Here is a 24376-nt window from a genome sequence, read left to right on the forward strand (position 1 = left end):
TCCTAATAAACAGATGTTTACATAATTTTAATAAAATATACAGATGGCCCTCCATATCCATCGGTTCTGCATCTGCAGATTCAACCATCTCCGTCCGGATTGAAAATAATCAGGAAAAAAATTCCAGAAAGTGCCAAAAAGCAAAATTTTAATTTGCTGCATGCTAGCAACTGCTTACACAGCATTTACACTGTATTTACACAGTATTCACACTGTATTAGGTATTATAAGTAATCTAGAGATTACTGAAATATAGGGAGGAAGTACATAGGTAAGATGCAAATACTACGCCATTCTTACAAGGAGTATCTGGGGATTGTGGTGTCCTGGGGTTGGGAGCAGTGTCCTGGAACCAACCCCCTATGAATACTGAGGGATGACTATCTTTATGTTGTGGGGGGTGGATGGTGTATTGGTTTTAGGGTCAGATAGACCATTTGAACCCTGGCTCTACTATTTACTAGCTAGCTATGATTACAGGCAAATCTGAACTTTATTTCCGCATCATTTCTGGAATTTCTTTCCTTTCTACTCTCACTCCACAGTCTGCTAATGTTAGAGTCATTTTTATAAAACAGCACATCAACACCCCACTCCTTCTTAGCTCAAAATCCACAGATTCCCCACTACATAAAATATAAAATGTAAACTTCTTAGCCTGGCATTCAAAACCTTCTACATTTTGTTACTGACCTGCCTTTCCAGCCTTATCTCGTAGTATACGCCCACCATGTTCTAGAATCTAGACACAATGGCCTACCACTTATCTTCAACATGTTTTGAAATGTTTTACTTTTATTTCTTTGCTCAACATGTCTTCCAAAAATTCACTCTCTACGTGAGTATCTTTGGGTCATGAGAAAGTGATTTTCATGGTATACTGGCAAAGGGTCTTCTACATGTAATTTGGCTTAACATATAGATTCAGCACGGGAGAGAATAAAGTGATCCCATTTGTGGGAGGAGTCTGATCCACATGACAAATGAAAAACTCAGCCATCAGGAACACACTTTGGCCTTGGCATTTTATTTAGGTAGACGAAGTTATTACTATTTTCTTAGTACTAACCATATTGTTGCATTAGAATATCTCTTCTGAAAAGACTGACACTAGAAAACTGTTTTTGTGGTCCAGCAACTTGAATCTAATCCAGTATCAGAATAAACTGGCCCTACCCTTGTGATTTCTAGTTGCGAATATGGTGAGATACTCCCAGGAACTTTCAACTCATGGAAAAAAGATTATCTTTTGAAAGATAAACACATAAAGGGTAAGACCATGTAATGGGTATTAAGTGACAGAGTGAAGTAAATTAATGGGATCAGTTTAATTCAACAACCAAATTCAATTCAATTAACATTTACCCTACAGACACTACAGTGAATATAAAGTTAAAAGGGCATGAACTCAACCACCAGGTGGTTTATAGTGGAACAGAGGAACAATGCATGTGACCAAGTAGTAATAATGTAAGAATTATATCTCAGTTTATTCCTAAAAAGTTACTTTTGTTATAAAGAGGACTGGATCCAAGGAAACAATACAAAGCACAAAAAGCAAATCCTATACAATGGAATAGAGAGAAAAACCCTTATAGTATAAAAGGAAGATCAGAAAGAAATGGGAATTTTTAAAAACTTCCTCTCCAAGAGTTTTCATAACTCTCTCTCCATAGGTACACCTAGTTATTTTTAAAATATTATCAAAATTTTACATCTGGAGAGCATTTAATATACTATGATTCATCTTTTCTATGATCTCCTTCCTTCTGCAAAAAAAAATCTGATTTATTTAAGTATGTTTAATATAACATCGTAATCCTAAGACAAATGTGGTTCACTTAGAGATACAGGAAAAAGAAACGGGAAATGGTATTCAGCTCGTCAGTAATATGATGTCTGACTAGAACAAGTAGCGTATTAGTTGTCAGGAAGTGGAAAGCATTCTCAGATTTCAAAGCAACATCGATGTGATAAGATTCAAGGCAGAACAGAGCAGGTGGTGCCATAGCAGTCATTAATTACAAGATGCCCAGGCTTAACAAAAGACTCACTTTACAGACTTAATTATCAATTAGCATTCTTCAAATTGATCGTAAACTGTTTCCATTGGAGAAAGTTTCTAAGAAGAAAATAAATTTATAAATAGAGTTAAAGTCAAATACTCATCACAAGAGGAATGATTGTAATAATAAAAAATTTCCCAACTATCTATGAAATTATGAAACTAAAGACAGTGCCAGAGAGTATTAGTAGAATAAAACATGCTGCTCAACACCCACCTTGTCCATAAAAACCATTATTTCTTCTAGAAAATTATCTAATTAAGATTAATTTTTATTGAAGGGCTATGATGTGTCTTCCACTTTTACATATTTATTTCACTTAATTCTCACAGCATCCTTTGTTGTCTACTCATATATGTACTTGAGTACATGCACTGATATACAGACTCGTACATAAATCTGTACTTATTCTAGTCCACAGAAAGGTAGTTTCTTATTTTGTGCATTCTTTTTATCTTACTCTGTAAAGCGGCGTACTGTAATTATTCATTCTCTCTCTTCCCACTCAGAGAAAACTTGTATAAGAGGAGTTACTAAGACTTTAAATACAGCAGGATATAAAAGCCTGGATATGGTTTACTTTTCCTGCTTAAAAGAAATGTGTCCTAGATCAGAACCATCCGTGCTTACTGAAGCCATCAGGCTGCATTTGTGTATAAAGAGAAAAGGGTGGAAAAGAAAATCTGAGCGAAAATAAAAGGGGTGAAGAAAAGAGCGAGGTAACTTTCACGGGGAGAAGAGCTCCTGAAACTTGGAAGGCGGATCGGCCCGGCACTGTCCGGTGCGCGCGCAGCGCCCTGGGGGCAGCGGGATCTGTAAGGGAGTGAAGACGCCTGAACTCGGAGGTGGGCGAGGCCCCCCAACCCCGCCACCCCGGCTGGCCTGGCGGGAGGCAGAGCAGGTGCCGGTGGGTCTCCTGCTGGGTCAGAGACAACAGGCATCACGCTGGCCAAACCAGTATGACAAGCAAATGGGACTCACTCCAGAAGGAGAGGGCATTCTCAGGGAACGAGCAAAGCAGTAGTCACAGTAAAAGAGAGTGACGTCTTGTTGGAGAGACATCTAAGGAAGGGACTGGGAAAGCCTCAAAGAATGACTGTGGACTTCCTGCACACGCTGATCGGGATGGGCTTAAAGTCAGAAATTTGTGTGGAATATTGAGAGATTTGACATCCTTTGTCCTCATGTTATCAAGCAAGTTATACCGCTAAGAGACTCTTACAAAATATAGGTGCTTAATGTTTGTAGAAAGTGATTTTAATAGACTTAAAGTAGGATTTTAATAAAATAAGAATCCCAAACACATAAATAGTGAATATTTCACTTTTTTGTGCTTTCAAGTCTACTGGTTATTTTCTGTCATGAAGGTCAAGAGAACCCTGAACACACTTTTAATAGCATCATATAATAATTCATTCACTGGGGTGTCTTTTTAGCTATCCATTCTACAATAGTCGGAGACAATGTTTCAAAAGAATTTTCCTTTTCTTCCTGAAGCTTTCCTTAGGTGAGAAACAGCTTAAATACAAAAGACCAACTGAGCAAAATATATGATTTTCTAACAGGCAAAGTTCAAATTTATCTTTTAGAAATAGCAGATATTCTAGATCTAATATTGCCATGGCCGAATTATTTTGAAAATATAAACATGTTTTAGAAAGTGCAAAACAATTTTATTAAAGGGTAAACTAATAAACGATAAAATATTCAGTGGCAAGCTGAATACAAATAGTTAATTGCTTGGTAACAGATTGAGACCTCTCACGGGAGACTTCAGCTGTTATCAAACTAATTACATTAAAAAGCTTTTAAAATGAAAATCCTGTTCTTACCAATAAAACAGATCAATCTAGGCAGTTTTAGGTAGGTGAAGATCTAGCAACAAAAATATCTCACCAATACTCCAGTGTACTTAGGGCTTGTTTCTTTTGGTTCTGTTGTTCAGACATGGCAAAGATAATCATTCTGATACGTTTACAGTTATCTTGCTAGGCAAGTAAGAGGAAGGTAAGATATCAAATGACTGCAGAATAATATAATAGATGATTTAATAATACAGACAGAACAAACCGATAAAAGAAGCAGAAAACAAGATAATATTTATATCCTCTAAGTATCCCCTAAATACTCATAGCAAAATAACCTGCATAGCTACAGTGAATCTTAAAGACAGATGAAAGACGGCGGAATCAGATTTAACAGAGGAAAAGCTGAGTTTTCCCAGGGATGGTGGTGTGCTGGAGCCCACCTGTGCCAGCTCATGAGCGCCAACTGCTAAAGTTTCAGGAAATGGGTGCGCCAGCTGTTAAATGTATCCATCAGTAAAAAATTATATAAAATTATAATTAGTTGAATTATACTAAAAAGGTAATAGTCAAAACTCATTGCTTCCTAACTATTTTACTACATTGTATTACTATGTATGCCTTTGAGGACAGGCACATCTACATGGTGGAAATATTACATAAAGATAAACCACTACTGAGCATCTTCTCCCAACTCCACTTTCAGTAACTTCACGTTGATAATTTCAAATCAGCCATGATGGAAGTAATTACCACTAAAATTGGCAAATGCTGCAAATTGAGGCTATTTTTTCTCTCCAAAGAATCAATTTTAAAAAATTTACCAACCCACCACTCCCATGGGTATTCTAAAAATTTTTTATAAAGAAGGCTGGTTTAAAATGAGTAACACTGTAAATACTTGAAAAACTACTTCCAGAAAAGTCACTGATGACACATAGGGAATATTATCTTAAATGGTACTAAATTATAAGATAGATCAGTTCTGGAATACTCCAAAATATAAGTAAATAACCATTTTTATTTCATAAAGAAAAACATGCCATCCATCTTTAACAAATTGCTATAACTCTGGAGGTTTAATTTTGGTATGGAGTCATTCTAAACAGAAATGAAGAGGATTTGGCATAAGAGTAGAATAAGAAACTACCAGGAGTCACTGTTGAACACTTTTCAGGCCCATGCTCACAGTTCTAAGTGTTATTATGCCCTTCTTTTTCATTTAAATAACTTTCTTATGCTCACTTTGGCAACATAGATACTAAAATTGGAACGATACAGAGACAAGCATGGCCCCTGAGCAAGGATGACATGCAAATTCGTGAAGCATTCCATATTTCTTGTTCTCCTAGGGCAGTCTACCCAGGCAATAGAAATAAAAGCAAAAATAAACAAATGGGACCTTATCAAACTTACAAGCTTTTGCACAGCAAAGGAAACCCATAAGCAAAACAAAATGGCAACCTATGGAATGGGAGAAAATATTTGCAAAAGATGAGACTGGCAAGGGCTTAATCTCCAGAATATATCAACAGCTCGTACAACTTAAAAAGAAAAAAGCAAACAACCCAATCCAAACATGGGCAAAAGACATAAACAAGCAATTCTCCAATGAAGACATACAAATGAAAAAAAAAAAAAAAAAAAAAAAGACATACAATTGGGCAACAGGCATATGAAAAAATGCTCAATATCACTAATTATCAGAGAAATGCAAATCAAAACTACAGTGAGGTATCACTTCACTCCAGTCAGAATGGCCATCATTCAAAAGTCCACAAATGATAAAGGCTGGAGAGGGTGTGGAGAAAAGGGAACCCTGCTACACTGCTAGTGGGAATGTGATTTGGTGCAGCCGTTACAGAAAACAGTACGGAGATTCTTCAGAAGACTAAAAACAGACTTATCATATGACCCAGTAATCCCACTCCTGGGCATATATCCAGAGGGAACCTTAATTCAAAAAGATACATGCACCCAGTATTCCTAGCAGCACTATTTACAATTGCCAAGACATGGAAACAACCTAAATGTCCACTGACAGATGACTAGATAAAGAAGTTGTCATATATTTATATAATGGAATACTACTCAGCCATGAAAAATAACAAAATAATGCCATTTGCAGCAACATGAATGGACCTAGAGATTGTCATTCGAAGTGAAGTAATCCAGAAAGAGAAAGAAAAATACCACACGGCATCACTCATATGTGGAATCTAAAAAAAAAAAAAAAGATAAATGAACTTAGTTACAAAACAGAAACAGACGTACAGACATAGAAAACAAACATGGTTATGAGGTGGGGGAAGGGAGTGGGAAGGGATAAATTGGGAGTTCGAAATTTGCAGATACTAACTTCTATATATAAAATAAACATGTTCATACTGTATAGCACAGGGAACTATATTCAGTATCTCATAGTAACATGGTGAAAAAGAATATGAAAATGAATATATGTATGTTCATGTATGACTGAAGCATGTGCTGTACACCAGAAATTGATACAACAATGTAAACTGACTATACTTCAATTTAAAAAATATATATAAAATAAATTTCACATTCACACACCTGTTCTCTCTATTCTAGTATCTATTTTCCCACAATAAACTGATTTTGTTTCTGTTCTTACTGTTGTTTTTGTTTACTCACTTTTCTGTACTAATCATAACTCTTTCAAAACATTAAATTTTCGTGTATATGAAAAAATGTGAAACTGAGGAGGGCAGGCATGTTTCTTAGAACTTTAGGGTTTTTCCAAGATGCCTTGCCTCATGGGGTGAGGAAGAGGCTAAATGGATGGGACTGCAGCCTCCTTCCTTCTGACATTAACCAGAGAAACTTAGCATTGTATCTGTCTTTTATATAGTGGGGTTCTGTGTAAAATGTCGTTTCCTTTGTACGAAGGAAGGAAGAAGGATGGAGGAAGGGGTGGAAGGCAGAAACAGACAAAGAAAGAAAACCAGTGGGTTAGAGAACTTAGGTATGTATGTGTGTTTGTGTATGTGCATGCATGCATGTATATTTACCATCTGTAATTCTGAAAGCTGTGTTTGTGCGTTTTGGGAGGAACAGCTGTAGGTAGATTGGGTCCATTCATGGTTAAAACATTAGTGCATTTTTAAGTGAATTACATGCATTATATATTAAATATACACATACACACATATACAAAGATCTAATTTAAATGATTGGTATTTGAGTTTTTAAAATTAAAATGTAAAATTAAGGGGAGTATGCAGATAATCCAGGTTTTAAATGGAACAAAAAAATTTCTAATTTTTCTATCTTCACACAATTACATTATGTGTGTCTTAAAAATAATTTCATGTGTTGTAAATTATTTGTAAAATAAGAGCAACACTACCTCTCAAAACAGAACAGAAACAGAGAACACTTTACAGAGATGAATAAAATGAGAAGTCCCTGAGAAAGGAAATTTTTAAACAATAAAACACACTGCTGGTTGGAATACTATCTTTTGAAGAATACAGCCAAACACTTTTCAAACTAAATAGTCTCTCAAATTTGAAAAGGGAAGATAAATAAAGGTATTGATTTAAATGACTAGAAATGCATTTACTTTAAAGACTTTTTTCTAAAAAAATTTCCTCGAGCAAGTAAATCAATCAAGTAGTAAACAGGATAGCACCATAATGACTGTAAGACAAGGGGTCAAGGGAGACGACATACTGGCTGCATGGAAGATGTGTGTTCCACAGACTTTGTTTTGAGGTCTTCCATCCCAGTACTAGCCAGGCCCCATCTAGCTTCGCTTATGAAATCTGACAAGGATACAGCCGACAGCAATAAGGATGCAGGGTAGTGATTTTATTTCTTATTTTATTCATTGCAGCCCCAGGGAGAGAGATAACGAGAACAGGAATGAAATCCAGGTCTCCTCCATAAAACACTGCACAACATCACCACCAGGTCATCGGGGGAAAAGAGAAGACACTATTTTATTTTAAAAACGTTTCTTTGTTACAATATTTATGGTGGAAAATTATTTTGTTTGGCTTACCCAATGACTCATTCAAATCTCACTTTTATTAATCATATATATGAATGGTTGTTTTCATACAAAAAATGTTTGACACTTGCTTAATGGACTTAAAATATGTAACTACACTGTTTCAGAAATTGAAAACAAATGACAATCACCAACTTATGTCAGATAATTATAATCAGAAATAACTTTTTATATTTTGCTTTTTATCTAATAGTCCTACAGTCTGAATATTTGTCATCTTTCACTCATTGCTTCAAAGTGCTGTAGGCACTGACACTGATGAAAGCCCCGGCAAAATCGGGGAGAAATTACCTGGGTTTGACCCTTTCAAAATCTTACGAAGGTTAAGAAACTCCACAGATGGATTAATGCCTAATTTACTTACACTGGTGGGCCATGTAAAATTCCTATTTGAATGTTTTTGCTCTGAAAAACAGCAACTGCCTATCATTGAACTAAATATAGCACAGTACCTGTGATAATCAAACATCCCTCGTAAAATGGAAAAATGTTACTAACTTAGGGTTCTTATGAGGGTTAAATGGGCAGCTCGATGTAAAGCACACAGGACAGTATCTGACCCAAGATGTCAAGAATGATGATGGTGGGGGAGGGTGTAGCTCAGTGGCAGAACACGTGCTTAGCGTGCATGAGGTCATGGGTTCTATCCCCAGTACCTCCATTAAAAACCTCCATTAAAAAAAGAGATGATGATAAAAAATTTTTGTATTTCTTCTATTTAACTTGGAACTATCAGTAAACTCAAGAGCTAGCTTCCTACTACGGTATTTTATTCATGCAGCTTCTCTGTATGAGCTATACAGATGCACAGCCTGTCTATGGTCATTCACCACCACGTCATATGCCCAGGGCAACCTTTACTAAAAGTTCATCTCTCCATTACATATTTTACAGCAAAACTTTGTGACATTACAGACATGGTACTGAAAACCTTTCCAAATATATAGTGGACAAAACAAAAACTAGTTAAGAGACTGATCAGAGAATCTCTTAAAGAAACTGTCAACTTAATACAAAGCAGCAGAGTCAACTTCCTAATACAAGCATCATGTATTTCTCTTCATTTGGTTTCTACTAATAAAAGGACAAAAGAAAAATTTAAGTGTTGATGAAAACTTTGAACATGACAGGAGGATTCCAAAGAAAGGTAGAATACAAGGAAAACTACGTTTTAGGGTTTCTCAGTTTACAGAATGTTCTAACATATATACTTTTACCTCTAAGGTAGACAGCCCAGATAATTTTACGCTTTTTCTACAGTGCCAAGTAATCAGAAAACTAAAACCCAGACCACACAGGTAGCAAACAGTGATGCTAACACTAGAGATCAGGTCTCTCCATCTTAGGGATCCAGTGTTTTGTCTTCCACGCCTCCATTACTGTGTCTCAGCAAAAGTCACCACAATAAATTACTTTGGACACTTGATTAGTTTAACAACTACTTATTGAGTATTAAAGTGTGCACATCTCTACAGTCAGTTCAACCACAGAAACCATAAGTAAAAATTCTAATGAGAGAAGAATATAGGCTTTGAAACAAGGAAACCCAAGGAATGAAATGCTGTATCATTACACAGTTCTGCACACAAAAACTACTTCCTTTTAACTAGTTACAAATGCAGTGACCCTATTTCCAAATTATCACTTTCTGAGGTGCTAGGAGTTAGGGCTTTAATATTTAAATTTTGGGGGGACACAACTCAACACATAACACACAAAATACAGGAAAAAATAGATGAAGTAAAGGGTCAAAGATCATTTTATTGTCTGGGGAGTAGCAACAGAAACTCATGCAAGACTGTAGTAAGATGCATACTGAATAGTATATATTCACTAAAAGAAGAATAAAAGAGTGGATAATGATAACAAGTTCATGGAGGGGAGAAATGGAAATTAAAAATTAATCCAAAAGAAAGCACGAGAGGAAAAAGAAAAAGAAAAAGGGACAAATAGAAAGCAAATACTAGGATGATAAATTTGAACTCCCAAATATCAGTAATTATACTAAACACAGATGAATTAAATGCTCATCCCAAATTTCTAAATCTGTAAACTTAAATAAGAAAAACTATATACAAATAGAAGGCAATAAGAGATTTCTGGAAAGTATCTATCTTTTAGGAAACTAAACGTGAGTCAAAAAGGAAATCACAAGAAAAATTAGGCTGTTTTGAACCAAATGAAAATGAATACATGATATCAAAATTTGTGAGATACAGCTATAAATATACAAATATTAAAAAACATAAAGCTCTACATTTAAATAAATAACACTCAAAGGAAACTCACATTAATACTTAGAAAAGAAGGAAGTTCTGAAATCAATGACCTAAGCATCCACCTAAAGAAATCAGAAAAACAGCAAATTAAACCCAAAATAAGTAGAAGACAAGAACAAATTAATAGCAGAAATCAATGAAATAAAAAGCTAAAAAAAAAAAAACAGAGAAAAATCAGTGAAACCAAAAGCTGATTTTTTAAAAAAGAAAATCAGTAAAATGAATGTACTTTTAAAGACTTGTAGAGATCCTGACCAAAACTAAAACAGAAGACACAAATTACCAAAATCAGAAGTCAAAGAAGATACATTACTACAGATTCTACTACAGTGGCTGTTAAGGACCACAACATGGATAAATCTTGAAAACAAGCCAAGCCAAACACAAAAGACCACATATTGTATGGTATCAATTATGTGAAAGGTATACAACAGGCAAATCCATACAGACAGAAAGTAGATTAATGGTTGCCAGGAAAGGGGAGAGCAGAGAATTGGACCTAACTGCTAAGAGGTAGAGTGTTATTTTTTGTGTGTGTGTGATGAAAATGTTCTTAAATTAGACAGTGGTGATGGTTGTACAACACAGTGAATAGACTAAAATCACTGAAGTGTGTGTACTTTTAAATGGTAAATGTTGTTATGTGAAGTGTGTCTCAATAAAAAAAGCCTACAACATATATTTTAAAGTTAAACAATAAAAGTGATACATAATTTTAATGATGAAATTATAACTTAATAATGAACGCTTTTTTGAGATTGGAAACAAAACAAGGATATGAATTACCATCACTTCTAGTCTGCATGTACTACAGATCCATATCAGCACAAAAGAAAAAAGATATAAAACTCAAAGAAACTGTTAGAATTAAAAAATAAATTTGGCAAGGTTGCAGGATACAGGGTTATTATATCAAAATCAATTGTATTTCTATAGCAAATATAATTGGAAAGTAAAATTTAAAAAAATATCATATATGTTATCTAAAAGCATTAAATACCTAAGAATATATTTTTTTAATCTGCAATATGTACACACAAAAACCTTCAACAAATTATTTAAATTTTTTTCAAGACTTGCATGAATGGATTTATTCATGGGTTGCAGAGTCAATGCTGTCTGGATGCCAACCCTTCAAAAATTAATCTATATATTCAATGTAATCCCAAATGAATATCTCAACTGCATAATTTGTGGAAAATGACAAGCTATTTTAAAAATTTTTATGTGAATGTGAAGTGGCAATCTTACAGGAGGAAAACAAAGCTGGAAAATTACTGAACCAGACACCTACTGTGCGGCTACAGTGATGAAGACCGTGTGGCATCAGCACCAGGATGGAGCAGATTAACGGTACAAAGGAGAAAGTCTAGAAACAGACCAAGACATTATGGATACTTGTTTTATAATAAAGGTGGCACATGCAGAGCTGCAGCAAGCAATCATTTCATTAATTGGTATAGAGTCAATTGGTTTGGAAAACTTCTGAAAAAAAATTAAACTTGATCATTACTTCACACTAAACACAAATATTAACTCCAGGCGATTGCAAATCTAAATGTAAAAAGTAGAATATTAAAGCTTCTAGAAAGATTTGGAAATATCGTTATGACTGCAAAGTGGGAAAATACTTCTTAAACATGACACAAAAAAACACCAAATAAAGGAAAGGAAACGATTGATGATTCAAACTGATAACTCTGTTCCATCAAAAGACACCATTAGGAGAGTGAAAAGGACAAGCCAGAGTCGAAGAAAAACGTGCAAAGATTCATTTGTGAAACATTTTTAAAACTTTACAAACCAGTATGAAAAAACACAGGTCACAATAAAAAAATGACTTGAAAAGGCACTTCACATAGGAGAATATAGATGTCCAACAAACGTAAGAAAAGGTGGTCAGTCTTAGTCACCAAAGGATATGCAAATTAAGCCATAATTAAACATCACTACATACTTAACAAAATGATTAACAACATAGAAGACTCAATCCAGTGTTAGTAAGAATGTAGAGTAACTGAAATTTTCATATCCTGCTACTGAGGTATAAATTGAAACAAACATTTAAAAAAAACTGAATTAGTTACTAAAGTTGATCCTGAAACTTAACTTCAAAAATAGAAATTTACACATATGTGTACTAAAAGTACAATAATGATCACAGGAAATTTATTCATTATAGTTGAAAACTGAAAATAACACAAAGCGCCAATAAAAATAAATTGTGCTATATTTCTAAATGGATTGTACAGCAATGAAAATGAACAAACTACTGCGACACACAATAATGAATGAATCTCACAAATGCTATGTTGAACACAGGAAAGCAGATGCAGAGGGAGATATGGAATGTGTTACAGACTGAATGTCTGTGTCCCCGTCAATCCATACACTGCAATCCTAACCCCCTAGTGTGATAGTATTAGGGGGTGGGGCCTTTGGGGTGATTAAGTCATGAGGGTGGAGCTCTCATGAATGGGATTAGTGCCCTTATAAAAGAGACCCCAGGGAGCTCTCTCACCTCTTCCGCTACTTGAAGACACAGCAAGAAGACTGCTGTCTATGAACAGGAAGAGGGCCCTCACCAGACACCAAATTTGCTGGTGCCTTCATCTTGGACTTCCCAGTCTTCAGAACTGTGAGAAATAAATGCGTTTAAGCCACCCAGTCTATTGTATTTTTGTTACAGCAGCCCAAATGGACTAAGATAGGATGATTCCATTTATAAACTTCAGATAGCAGGAAAAACTGATCTGCAGTGTTAGAAGTCAGGACAGTCATTCTCTTTGTGGAAGAAAAGAAAGGTGGTGACCAGGACAAGGCATGAGTGTGGCTTCTGGACACTGGCAATGTTCTACTTCTTCATTTTGGCAGTGGTTAAGCTGGTTTACCGTGTGATAGTTTACTGAGCTGTATATTTATATTTTATATACTTTTCTGTATGTATTTTACTGAAAACAAATTTTTAAAACCTTACTTGTTTTTTCTGTGTTCTGTTCCTGTTTTCCAGCCAATCGTCCATTTGCTCCTCAATTTCTTCTATAGAAGTTCCATGATCGTAAGACTGAATATATGCACTTTCTAAGGGTGTATATGTAGGAAATTCAGGTTTTGGTTTTTTTACTTTGACTTTCTTCTGCTCTAAAAAAAAAAAAAAAAGTTTAAAAGAACCAATTAATAAAAGAATAAAAAGAATTTCTAACATAATATATTCACAGACCATATCTTAAAAGAACACACACACACATATATATATATATATTAGTCTTTCATCAAAATAGAATTGCTTTGCTATAGTTAGCTGTAAGTTTTACTGCACATTATCCACCACATTGTTTTAAAATAAAACTCACAGATGCTAATGATAGATGATTAGGATATAACCCCATATCAATTTGTATATATCTTTAGTTTTGAAAGTGCTGTTCATGAAACGTTTCATTTTGGCCCAATGAAAAGAGCCTGGTCATCAGTGTTCTAACCCTACCTCTACTACCTAATAGCTGCATAATACTGGGCAAGTAACTAACCCTTAGAACAAGTGTCCAGTTTCTCTTCTGTAAAAGGGAGCTGTATCTAACCTCAAAGTTGATGTGAGGAAAACTATACATCCCCTAACATACTACTTGGCAGAAAATTAGCTCGTAACGGTATACTCATGAGTATATTCATCTTTTCAGTATTTTACAAGGCAAAATCTAATCTGGCAACATCAGGAGTAGTTATCAATCGATGTTTATCAATTTATCAATTAGCCTCTTCATTAAATCCTTTTTTGATTAGCATTAACACTGAGAAGCAGCTCCATTCTTAACCACTACTGTCAAATTCATCCAGTCTTATAACCGTATCTTCACCAGCCTCCGTGTGTTTCACATGTACTATAATGACAATATAATAAAATTAATATGACATTGGCATATGAATACACAAATTCCTAGAAGAGAATAGACAATCCATAAATATTTCAATTCAGTGGGAAAAGGATCTAATAAATAATACTGGCACAAATGAATATCCTTCTGAAAGAAAATTGGAAACAACCTTACAACATATATATATATATATATAAAAATCCTAGTTGGATAAGAGACTTGACTTTAAAACTCTTCCAAAAATAAACCTAAAACACTATCTGTACTATTTAAAGGAAGAGGAAATCTTAACTAAGACTGAAAACCCAGATGCCATAAAAAGATAAAAGAATAAACAAATCGAGAGAAATAACAGATTTAGAAAGATCATCTACAATTCAGAGTACAAAAAGAAAACTGATACATAGAATACATAAAGAGATCTTATAAACTGACAAGACGGTAAGTAGCCCAACAGAAAAAATGGCCAAAAAATAATGTACGTTAATATAGTAATTACTGTTGGTGTTGTGATATCATGTACACATACACACTGTATGCGGAGAGAGCTGATGGCTACTCTGTTGATTGATTTTTGTAAAAGGGTTTATATAGGACATGCATGATGCCTCACATACCATCTAAGTTATAACAATGTTAATAATCTTAAGCCATTTAGGTTCCTAGGCTCCTGCAGTAAGCACAGGATGTTACATGATCAAGGACAGATTGTTTTAAAGTTTGTCACAAAACTTCATTAAGTAGGCCATCTCTTACCCAGCCGGCCGTGCCTGTCTTAGGTTGTCCTCCTCTGAGGATCTTACCCGTCATTGGCTATCCAGCCGTCCATACTGGATACATTAAATAGGCCATCTCTTATCCAGCCAGCTACGTGACATTTCTCACAGCTTGTTTATCAGTTCAGCCCATGGCTTATTCTCTAGAGCCTTCAGGCGGGGGCCTACAATTATGTGCTGGAGAGGGTGTGGAAAAAAGGGAACCCTCCTACACTGTTGGTGGGAATGTAGTTTGGTGCAGCCATTATGGAAGACAGTATGGAGAGTCCTCAAAAACTAAAAACAGACTTACCATTTGATCTAGCAATCCCACTCCTGGGCATATATCCAGAGGGAACTTTAATTCAAAAGGATACATGCACCCCAATTTTCCTAGCAGCACTGTTTACAATAGCCAAGATATGGCAACAACCTAAATGCCCATCGATAAGATGAATGGATAAAGAAGTTGTGGTATATTTATACAATGGAATACTACTCAGCCATTAAAATGAATAAAACAATGCAACAACATGGATGGACATAGAGATCGTCATTCTAAGTGAAGTAAGCCAGAAAGAGAAAGACAAACATCATATGATGTCACTCATATATGGAATCTAAAAAAAAGAAAAAAAAGAGGACACCAATGAATAGTCATATTCAGAGAGGTCATCTTCAGGGCAGTCATAAGAGAACTGAAGCAAAGAGATTCTGAAAATTTTAAAAACGAAAAGAAAAAAAGCAGGAGTAGCTACATTACTATTAGGTAGACTTCAGAGCAAAAAAAAATGCCAGGGACAGAGAGAGACATTACATAATGATAAAACAAGGTCAATTCATCAAGAAGACATAGCGGTCTTCAATTTGTGTCTATGTACCAAATAACAAAGCTGCAAAATATGTGACGCAAAAAATGATGGAATTGAAAGGAGAAACAGACAAATTAACAACCACTATCAAAGACTTCAACATCCCTCTCTCAACAATTGACAGGATAACTAAACAGGTTCTGTATCTTTGCTGATTTTCTAACAATACCCTCAACCAACAGGATCTAATTTCTATTTTCAGAATATTCCAAAAGCAGCAGAATACACATTCTTTTCAAATGCCCATTAAACATATACTAAGATAGACTACATCCTGGATCATAAACACATCTCAAGAAATTTAAATGAACTGAAATCATAGAGTTGGTTTTCTGATGAAAAGGGAATCAAACTAGAAATCAATAACAGAAAGATAGCAGGAAAATCCCCAAACATGTCGAACCTAAACAACATACTTCTAAATAATCCATGTATCAAAAAAGGAAATCTCAAGGAAAAAAGAAACTGAACTTAATCAAATTAAAATATATTGAAATATGTGACACAAAAACAGTGCTGAGTGAAATGTATAACATTAAAAGCTTGCATCAGAAAAGATGAAAACCCTCAAGTTAGTAATCTAAGTTTCCACATCAAAAAACTGAAAAATAAAAAGCCAAATGCAAGCAGAAAGAAGAAAACAATAAAAATAGAACAAAAATCAATGAAGTTGAAAACAAAAGCAATACAGAAAATCAATGAAACAAGGAATCGGTTCTTTGAAAAGATCAATAAGACTGACAAACATCTGGCAAAGCTGATTAAAAAAGTGAGGAAACAAGTTACCAATATTTTAGCACTGCAACAGGAGAAATCACCATAGGACATGCAGACGTCAAAAGGATAATAAATGAACAACTCTATGCACATAAATTTGATAATTTAGATGAAGCTGACCAATTGCTTGCAAAATACAAACTACCTCAACTCACTCATTATGCAGTGTAATACATATGTGGTATAGATATTTAAATAGCCTTGTAATTATACAGAATATTTAATTTGTACTTTAAAAACTGCCAAAAAAGAAATATCCAAGCTTAGATGGTTTCACTAGAGAATTCTACCAAATGTTTAAAGAATTAACACCAATTCTATACATTCTCTTTCAGAAAATAGAAGACTTCTCAATTCATTATATGGTTGTAGTATTATCCTGATACCAAAACCATATTAACAGTACAAAAAGAGAAAACTAGAGACCAATATCTCTCATGAATATAGATGCAAAAATCCTTAAAATATTTGCAAAGAGAATTCAACAATATATAGAAGGGATTATGCACCATGATGGTATTTACTGCAGGGATGCAAGTCTGGTTCAATATTCAAAATTCAATCAGTGTAACCCACCAAATTAACAGGCCAAAGAAGAAAAGTCATATGATCATATTATTGATGAAAAAAATTTAACAAAATTCAACATTAGTCATGATTAAAAACTCAAAACTAGGAATGGAGGGAAACTTCCTCAACTTCAAACAGAGCATCTACAAAAAACCTACAGGTAACATCATAAATAACAATAATAAAGCTTTCCCCCTGAGGTTTTTAACAAGAGGAAGGATGCCCTCTCTCCCTACTCCTGGTCAGCAAAGACCTGCAAATACTAGCTAGCAAAATATGGCATGAAAAGGAAATAAAATGCATACCAATTGGAAAGGGAAAAAAATTATCCCTGTTGTCATATGACATGACTATCTATATAGAAACGCAAGGAATTTATGTAAAAACTCCTAGGACTAGTAAGTAAACCCAAAAAGGTTGCAGGATACAAGATCTACATACAAATATCAACTGAATTTCTTTACTTAAAGTGAATATTTGGAAACTGAAATTAAAAATGCAATATCATTTACAATCACTTGAAATAAAAAACACTTAGATGTAAATTTACCAAGATAAATACATGATTTCTAAGCTAAAAACTACAAAACATTAAAGAAAGAAATTAGTGAACCTATAAATAAATGAAGAGATATACTCAACATAGTAAATAGGTCAATTCTCCCCAAATTGATAGACAAGTTTAACATAATTCCTATCAAAATTCCAGCAAGATTTTTTTTAATAGATATACACAAGATTACTCTAAAATTTATCTGGAAAGGCAAAGGAACTAGGACAGACAAAACATTTTGAAAAAAGAAAATGGGAAGAATCGCTCTACCTGATTTTAAGACTTACTGTAGAGCTGCAATAAACAAGGCTTCACATTGGCAGAGGGATAGAAATGTAGACCAATGGAACAGAACAGAAAAGCTAGAATAAACCCTACATAAGTGAGGCCAACTGATTTTTGACAAAAGTGAAAAAACAATTCAATGGAGGAAGAATAGTTAAAAAAAAAAAAACACAACACTGGATATCCATAAGCAAAAAACAAAAACAAAAACCCAAACAAACAAACAAAAACCTTTAAACCTAAACCTCACACCTTACAGAAAAATTAAGTTAATATGGATCATAGATTTAAATGTGAAATTATAAAAATTTTAGAAGAAAACACAGGAGAAAAATTTTAGAAACTACAGCTTGGTGACGAGCTCTGATATAGTATCAAAAGCACAACACATAAAAAACAATTAATTGGACTTCATTAGAATTAAAAATTTTATCTCTGTGAAAGACTCAAGAGAATGAAAAGACAAGCTACATATTGGGAGAAAATATTAGTGAACCACATATCTGAAAGAGGAATTATATATAGAACATATATATATAAAGAACTCTTAGAAATTCAATAGTGAAAAAAAGGTCCAAATAGAAAATAGGCCAAAGGCATGAAGAAAGATTTTACCACAGAGGATACACACATGACAAATAATGAAAAAACATGAAAGATGTTTCAATATCACTATCCACTAGGGAAATGCAAATTAAGACTATGGTGAGATATCTTTACACACCCATCAGAACAGCTAAAATAAAAAATAATTAGAATGCCAAATTCTGGTCAGGATGCAAAGAGACTGAATCTCTCATACATTGCTGGTAGGAGTATAAAATGGTACAGAAACTATGGAAAATAATTTGCCAATTTCTTAAAACTCTCAATATAAACTTATCATATGGCCCAGCAACTGCACTTCAGGGTTCACACAAAAATTTTTATATGACTGTTCAAAGCAGCCTTATTTCTAACAAATACAAAAACTAAAATGTCCTACAATAGGTGAATGGTTAAACAAACTGTGGTATATCCATACCATGGAATATTATGCATTAATAATTACTGACACATGGAAAAACCTGGATGAATCTCAAAGGTACTACAAGTGAAAAAAGTCAGTGTCAAAAGGTCACATACTGTATGATTCTCAAATTCACACCTTCTAAATCATACAGTGAAAATGACAAAGTTGGACAGATGAAAAATAACTTAGTAATTGCCAGGTATTAGTGGTAATGGGGGAATGACAGAAGGTGATGGGTGCGGCCATAAAGGGCATAGTGGCTGATTGGGGTGGTGGTTACACTAATACATGCATGTGATAAAATGGCAGAGAACTATACACAGATCTTCTATCAATGTCAGTTTCCTAGTTTTGATATTATACTATAGTTATGTAAGGTAACCAAATGGGGTAAACTGAGAGAAGAGTACATGGGACCTCTCAGTACTATCTTTGCAACTTCCTATGAATCTATAATTATTTCAAAGTAAAAAGTTAAATAAAAAGGCAGTAATTCAACAAATGGTGCTGGGAAAAGTGGATACCACTGAAACCGAAAATAAAGAAATTGGACCCTTACCCACACCATATACAAAAATTAACTCAAAATGGATAAATGACCTAAGTGTAAGACCTAAAACTCGAAACGTCTTCCAAGAAAATATAGGACAAAAATGTCATAACACTGGATTTGGCAATGATTTCTCTGATGTAACACCAAAGGCATAGGCAATGAAATTAAAAATAGACAAATTAGACTTCATTAAAATTTAAAAAATTTTGTGCCTCAAAAGACAGTATCAACAGAGTACAAAGGCAACCCATTAAATGGGAGAAAATATTTATAAAGCATCTATCTGATAAGGAATAATATAAAGCATGTATAAAAAAAAATCCTAAACCTCAACAACAACAAAAAATCTGATTCAAAACTGGGTATAGGAGTTGAATAGTCATTTCTCCAAGGAAACACCCATTAGGATGGCTACAAGGAAAAGAACCCAGAAGATAACAAGTATTGGCAAGGAAATGGAGACACCGGAACCTTTTGTGCACTGTTAGCGGGAATGTAAATGTTACAGTGCTATGGAAAAAAGCATGGCAATGTTTAAAAAAAGTGAAACTAGAATTATATGATCCTGCAATTCCACTCCTGGGTATATATATCCAAAAGAACTGAAACTAGGGACTTAAACAGGTATTTGTACCCCCAAATTCATAGCAGAATTATTCACAATAGCTAAAAGATGGAAGCAACCCAAGTGTTCACTGACAGATGAACAGATAAACAAAATGTAGTGTACATATACAATGGAATATTATTCACCCTTAAAAAGGAATTCTGACATATGCCATATGAATCTTGAGGACATTAAGCTAAGTGAAATGAGCCAATCACAAAAAGACAAATTCCATATGATTAGACTTTCATGAGATATTTAGAGTAGTCAAAATCATACAGGCAGAAAGTGGAATGGTGGTTGCCACAGGAAGGGTGGAGGTGAGAATGGGGAGCTACTATTTAATGGGTACAGAGTTTCAGTTTTACAAGATGAAAAGAGCTATGGGAGATGGACGGGGTAATGGTTGCACATTATGAATATATTTAATACCACTGAACTCTGCTGCACTTAAAAATGGTTAAGATGGTAAATTTTGTTATATGTATTTCACCACAATAAAAATTGAGGGGACAGTGGTTTTATTGTAGCAATCATGAAAAAAGGGGGAAAAATCCTAATATTAGATGAATAGGTACTTATGGCTTAGGATAAAATTTCCACTTACAGTATCATATGGGATCAAAAAAGATCGTATCTCATTATATATAGAAATAAAAACAATATACTGTTAAATAAGTAAGCTGTGCTGATCACTCAAAAAGTAGTTTTATTGATAACAAAGATCCTCGTCAAAAATGTTGCTCAAGAGTTTTAATAAACTGCTTTAAGAATTATGAAGTAGAAAAGAGCAATACAGTATTTCTAAATGCATTAATTCACTCAGTAAATATTTACTGAGGGGCTACCAAATGCCTGGCATTGTGCTAGGTGCTCGGGTTACACAGCCGTAAACAAGAGAGACCAAAGTACCTGACTTCCTGCATCTTACAAACTGATACATTACGTTCTGTAACAGAGTAACATTAAGTTCATTAAGTAACATTGAGTAGGTACTCATTGCCAAATTAGTAAGTAAAATTTTAGTTGAAATTTGACTAGTTAATCTATAGGCATAAATGTTTTATATACTAAATTGGATAAAGTCTTTTTTGAATCATTTCAGTGGGAAAACTGAGACAACATCATATTTAAGCATCACAGCATTATGATTTGACATAATGAGGGAACTGTAAATTTATATTTGAGCTATATGATTTTTCAAATTCATATTCCATTGTTACTAGAGCAAAGTACTGAGGAGATAATACCATTTAGATATTCTTTGCTACATATAAACTCTTGGGACTAGGGCTCCTATTAGGTTTTCCTATATATTTACTATATATATATATATATATATGTCTACTTACAATATGGTTCATAAGTGAAGGCAGAGTTTCTATTCGGTCTTGCTTCCAAAATGTACTGGAGCCGTGATTTGCCAAATGCTTTTCATCAATTACCTCAGAGTAATCGCCCAGCAATGAGCACCCTGTTACCCAAGGAAAACTGTTCTAACCCATCGTGGTTACATCTACCTTGTCTCCTTTGTCCTCTTCCCTACCAACCCCTGAATCAACTTACAGATCAGCACTAGCATCTCCTTTCCTCCTGAACCTGAGTCTTCTAGGAAACCAGTCTTCCACTACCTTGGGGAAGGTGAATGTTTCCCCATCCTGTCACCCTAAAGAGGCATATTATGTCCACCACCTTCTTACTGTCCCCTTGGCATCCCTACTTAGGCCCATCACTGAGGTATGGAGTGGGGACCACAAAAGAAGGAAAACATAATTAATGCCTGGAACGATTATTTCCACAGGTAAAAAAGCAGCACTTGGTGGTGGGGTTTTGATTGCTTGATTTTGCTTTTGTTCTTAACACAGATAAGGTACAGAGAAAAAAGGGGAAATAATTAAGTTTTCCTTCTACTCTTCCTCCTTCCTTCTGTCTTTAAATAATTTTAAACTTTACAATAAATTTCTTTATAAAGTAAGTCATTTTTCCCCATTCATGATATAGGCTGTTTCATTACAGTACTTAGAACTTGCATCTATTGACTTAGATTAGAACTCATACAATTAGAGAATGTGTAAAAATATTAACACTGAAAAAATCTTGTATTTATAAATATCCAACCTATTCAAACCTAAAACATAAAACTGATTAAAAGTTTATAATAAAAAATAAATGCTCAAAAAATTTCCAAATAGATTATTACATTTTTTTTTGCATAAAGACTTCCCAGAAGAATGATATTTATTTTTAAGAAATCACCCTTTTTAGATTTCCTCCTCTAAAATACCATTTTAGTAAGACCACCGCACCCTACTCAGTGTAGCTCCAGTGCAGCCCTCGGCGGACACTGCAGAATCTCAGCAGTGAAGCAGATAGACTTGAGGGCAGATTAGCAATTAGGTCATGAAAAACAGGCAGCATAAAATAGCTATTGCTAATCTGCATGAGATGCATTTACTCAATTAAGCAGATGGAAATGTTATTATGAACTCAGTATTCCAATGATGGTCTTTAAAATTAAGAAGGATAGGGGCAAATGAAATGCACACTGGGGGATTTGGGGACTTCATGTATTAATTCTAAAGTATACAGTGTAGAACACTGTAATGAAGTTAACAAAATTAATTAAAAGATTCTTTGCATGTAACCATTAGAGACTACATTTAAAAATACATGACAGTTTCTGACGTTATTAACAGTAATATGACTGTTCTTTAACATTCTTAATGTTGATACCATTACCTTTTCTAAATACACCACTGATCTTAAAACATGAGCAACGGAAGTCTTACTACTGAGACCTAGTAGGAATATTATTTTTAATATATTTTCTGGTATTTATTTTCCTCATTTTGAATTTCAAGAAATAAGTTAGTAATGAATTTTCAAACTTTTTAGAAGACTATCACACATATTTGCTGGCACACAGAGTTTTCAGATATTTACCTATTATAAAATTTGTGCTTCTTTACATACTATTTTATTAAACAATAATAACAAAATAAGAATTTAAATCTGTTTGAGAATTGTTATCAAATTCTCAGGCAGAACAAAAGTCTTTGAACAATTTTGGAAAAAGGGTTGTGAAAGCATGACTGTAAAAGCAATAAAATTAGTGTATTCATTCTGCCTCTACAGGTAAATTTTGGGTTGGTTTGTTCTTTCTCCTTTCTTGTAAAGGTGATTTTTTCCCCTTCTTTTTGATGAGTCTTAAAAGGCTTAGAAAATTTTTATGGAACAATTTGACTTAAAAATAACAAGTATATAAAAATTACATTTAGAGTTTCATTTATTCACTGATTTATTCAATTTAATTAAAACTATTTCAACAATTATTGTAACATCAACTTCTGTTTCAATCTTAGGTGTAATGTAACAGTAATAATCATTTGTCCACCCTTACTCTCCAACACACACATCAGTTGACCTTAATATGTAATCTTCTAACATCCTAAACTTTCCTCTCTTAAGCAGAAGTCTGCTTTAAACAATTAGTTTGCCTGAATACTATTTTGTATTTGTAATTGTTGAAACTTTTTAAATTAAATTGTGTGCTGTACAAGATAGGTTTTCATATGACACTTATTAATATTCATGGCATTACATTAATTCATATATTTAGTCATTCATCCATTTATTAAACATTTACTGGGTGCCTGTATATTCAATGTTGCAGACACAAAGATGAAAAAAACAGCCCCTGTTCTAAAGCTACCCAGACAGCTGAAGGTTACAGAAGGCAAAAAAATGGCTCCCTAAACATGACCATGTTCTGATCCTCAGAACCTGGTAATATTTTACCTTACACAGCAAAAGGGTTTGCAGATGTGATTAAGGTTGAGCACCTTGAGATGGATTATCCTGAATTATCTAAATTGGCCCGATCTAATCACAAGTCCTTAGAAGCAGAGAACCTTTTCCAGTTATGGTCAGACAGAGATGTAACCACAGAATAGTCAGAGAGATGAAACATTGCTGGCTCTGAAGAAAGAAGAAGGGGGCCATGATCCAAGGAATCTGAGAGGCCCCCAGAAGCTGGAACAGGAATGCAGCCCTGCTTGGTAACCTTGATTTTAGCCCAGTGAGACTAACGTCAGACTTCTGACCCACACACAACTGTAAGATGATAAATTTGTGTTTAAGCCACTGAATTTGTGGCCATTTGTTAGAGCAACATTAGAAAACTAATACTGGGGTCATCTCGTCTAACGTGTTTTTTTGACAGAAAAGGAAACTAAATCCTCAGGGTCACACATTTAGGTAGTGGCAATGCACTGCTTGAGTTTGGAGAGAACTTAATTCTTCTCTCTTCTCAAACCATGATCTGGCATCAG

The 24376-nt window shown here is 34.3% G+C and overlaps 1 protein-coding gene and 1 non-coding gene across 2 annotated transcripts in view; one reads left to right on the plus strand and one right to left on the minus strand.

The window, feature by feature from the left end:
• DNAJC1 (DnaJ heat shock protein family (Hsp40) member C1) overlaps positions 1-24376 on the minus strand; it is a 149484-nt gene that overhangs the window by 44396 nt on the left and 80712 nt on the right. Inside the window, exon 8 of the mRNA XM_031444710.1 lies at positions 13164-13327. Coding sequence (XP_031300570.1) covers positions 13164-13327 — 164 coding nt within the window. The remainder of the gene's footprint in view (positions 1-13163; positions 13328-24376) is intronic.
• On the plus strand, positions 5109-5212 carry LOC116150595 (U6 spliceosomal RNA). Its single transcript, XR_004134328.1, has one exon. It is a non-coding gene; the product is annotated as a U6 spliceosomal RNA (small nuclear RNA).

This window comes from Camelus dromedarius, chromosome 26 (genome assembly GCF_036321535.1).
Source record: "Camelus dromedarius isolate mCamDro1 chromosome 26, mCamDro1.pat, whole genome shotgun sequence".
NCBI lineage: Eukaryota > Metazoa > Chordata > Mammalia > Artiodactyla > Camelidae > Camelus > Camelus dromedarius.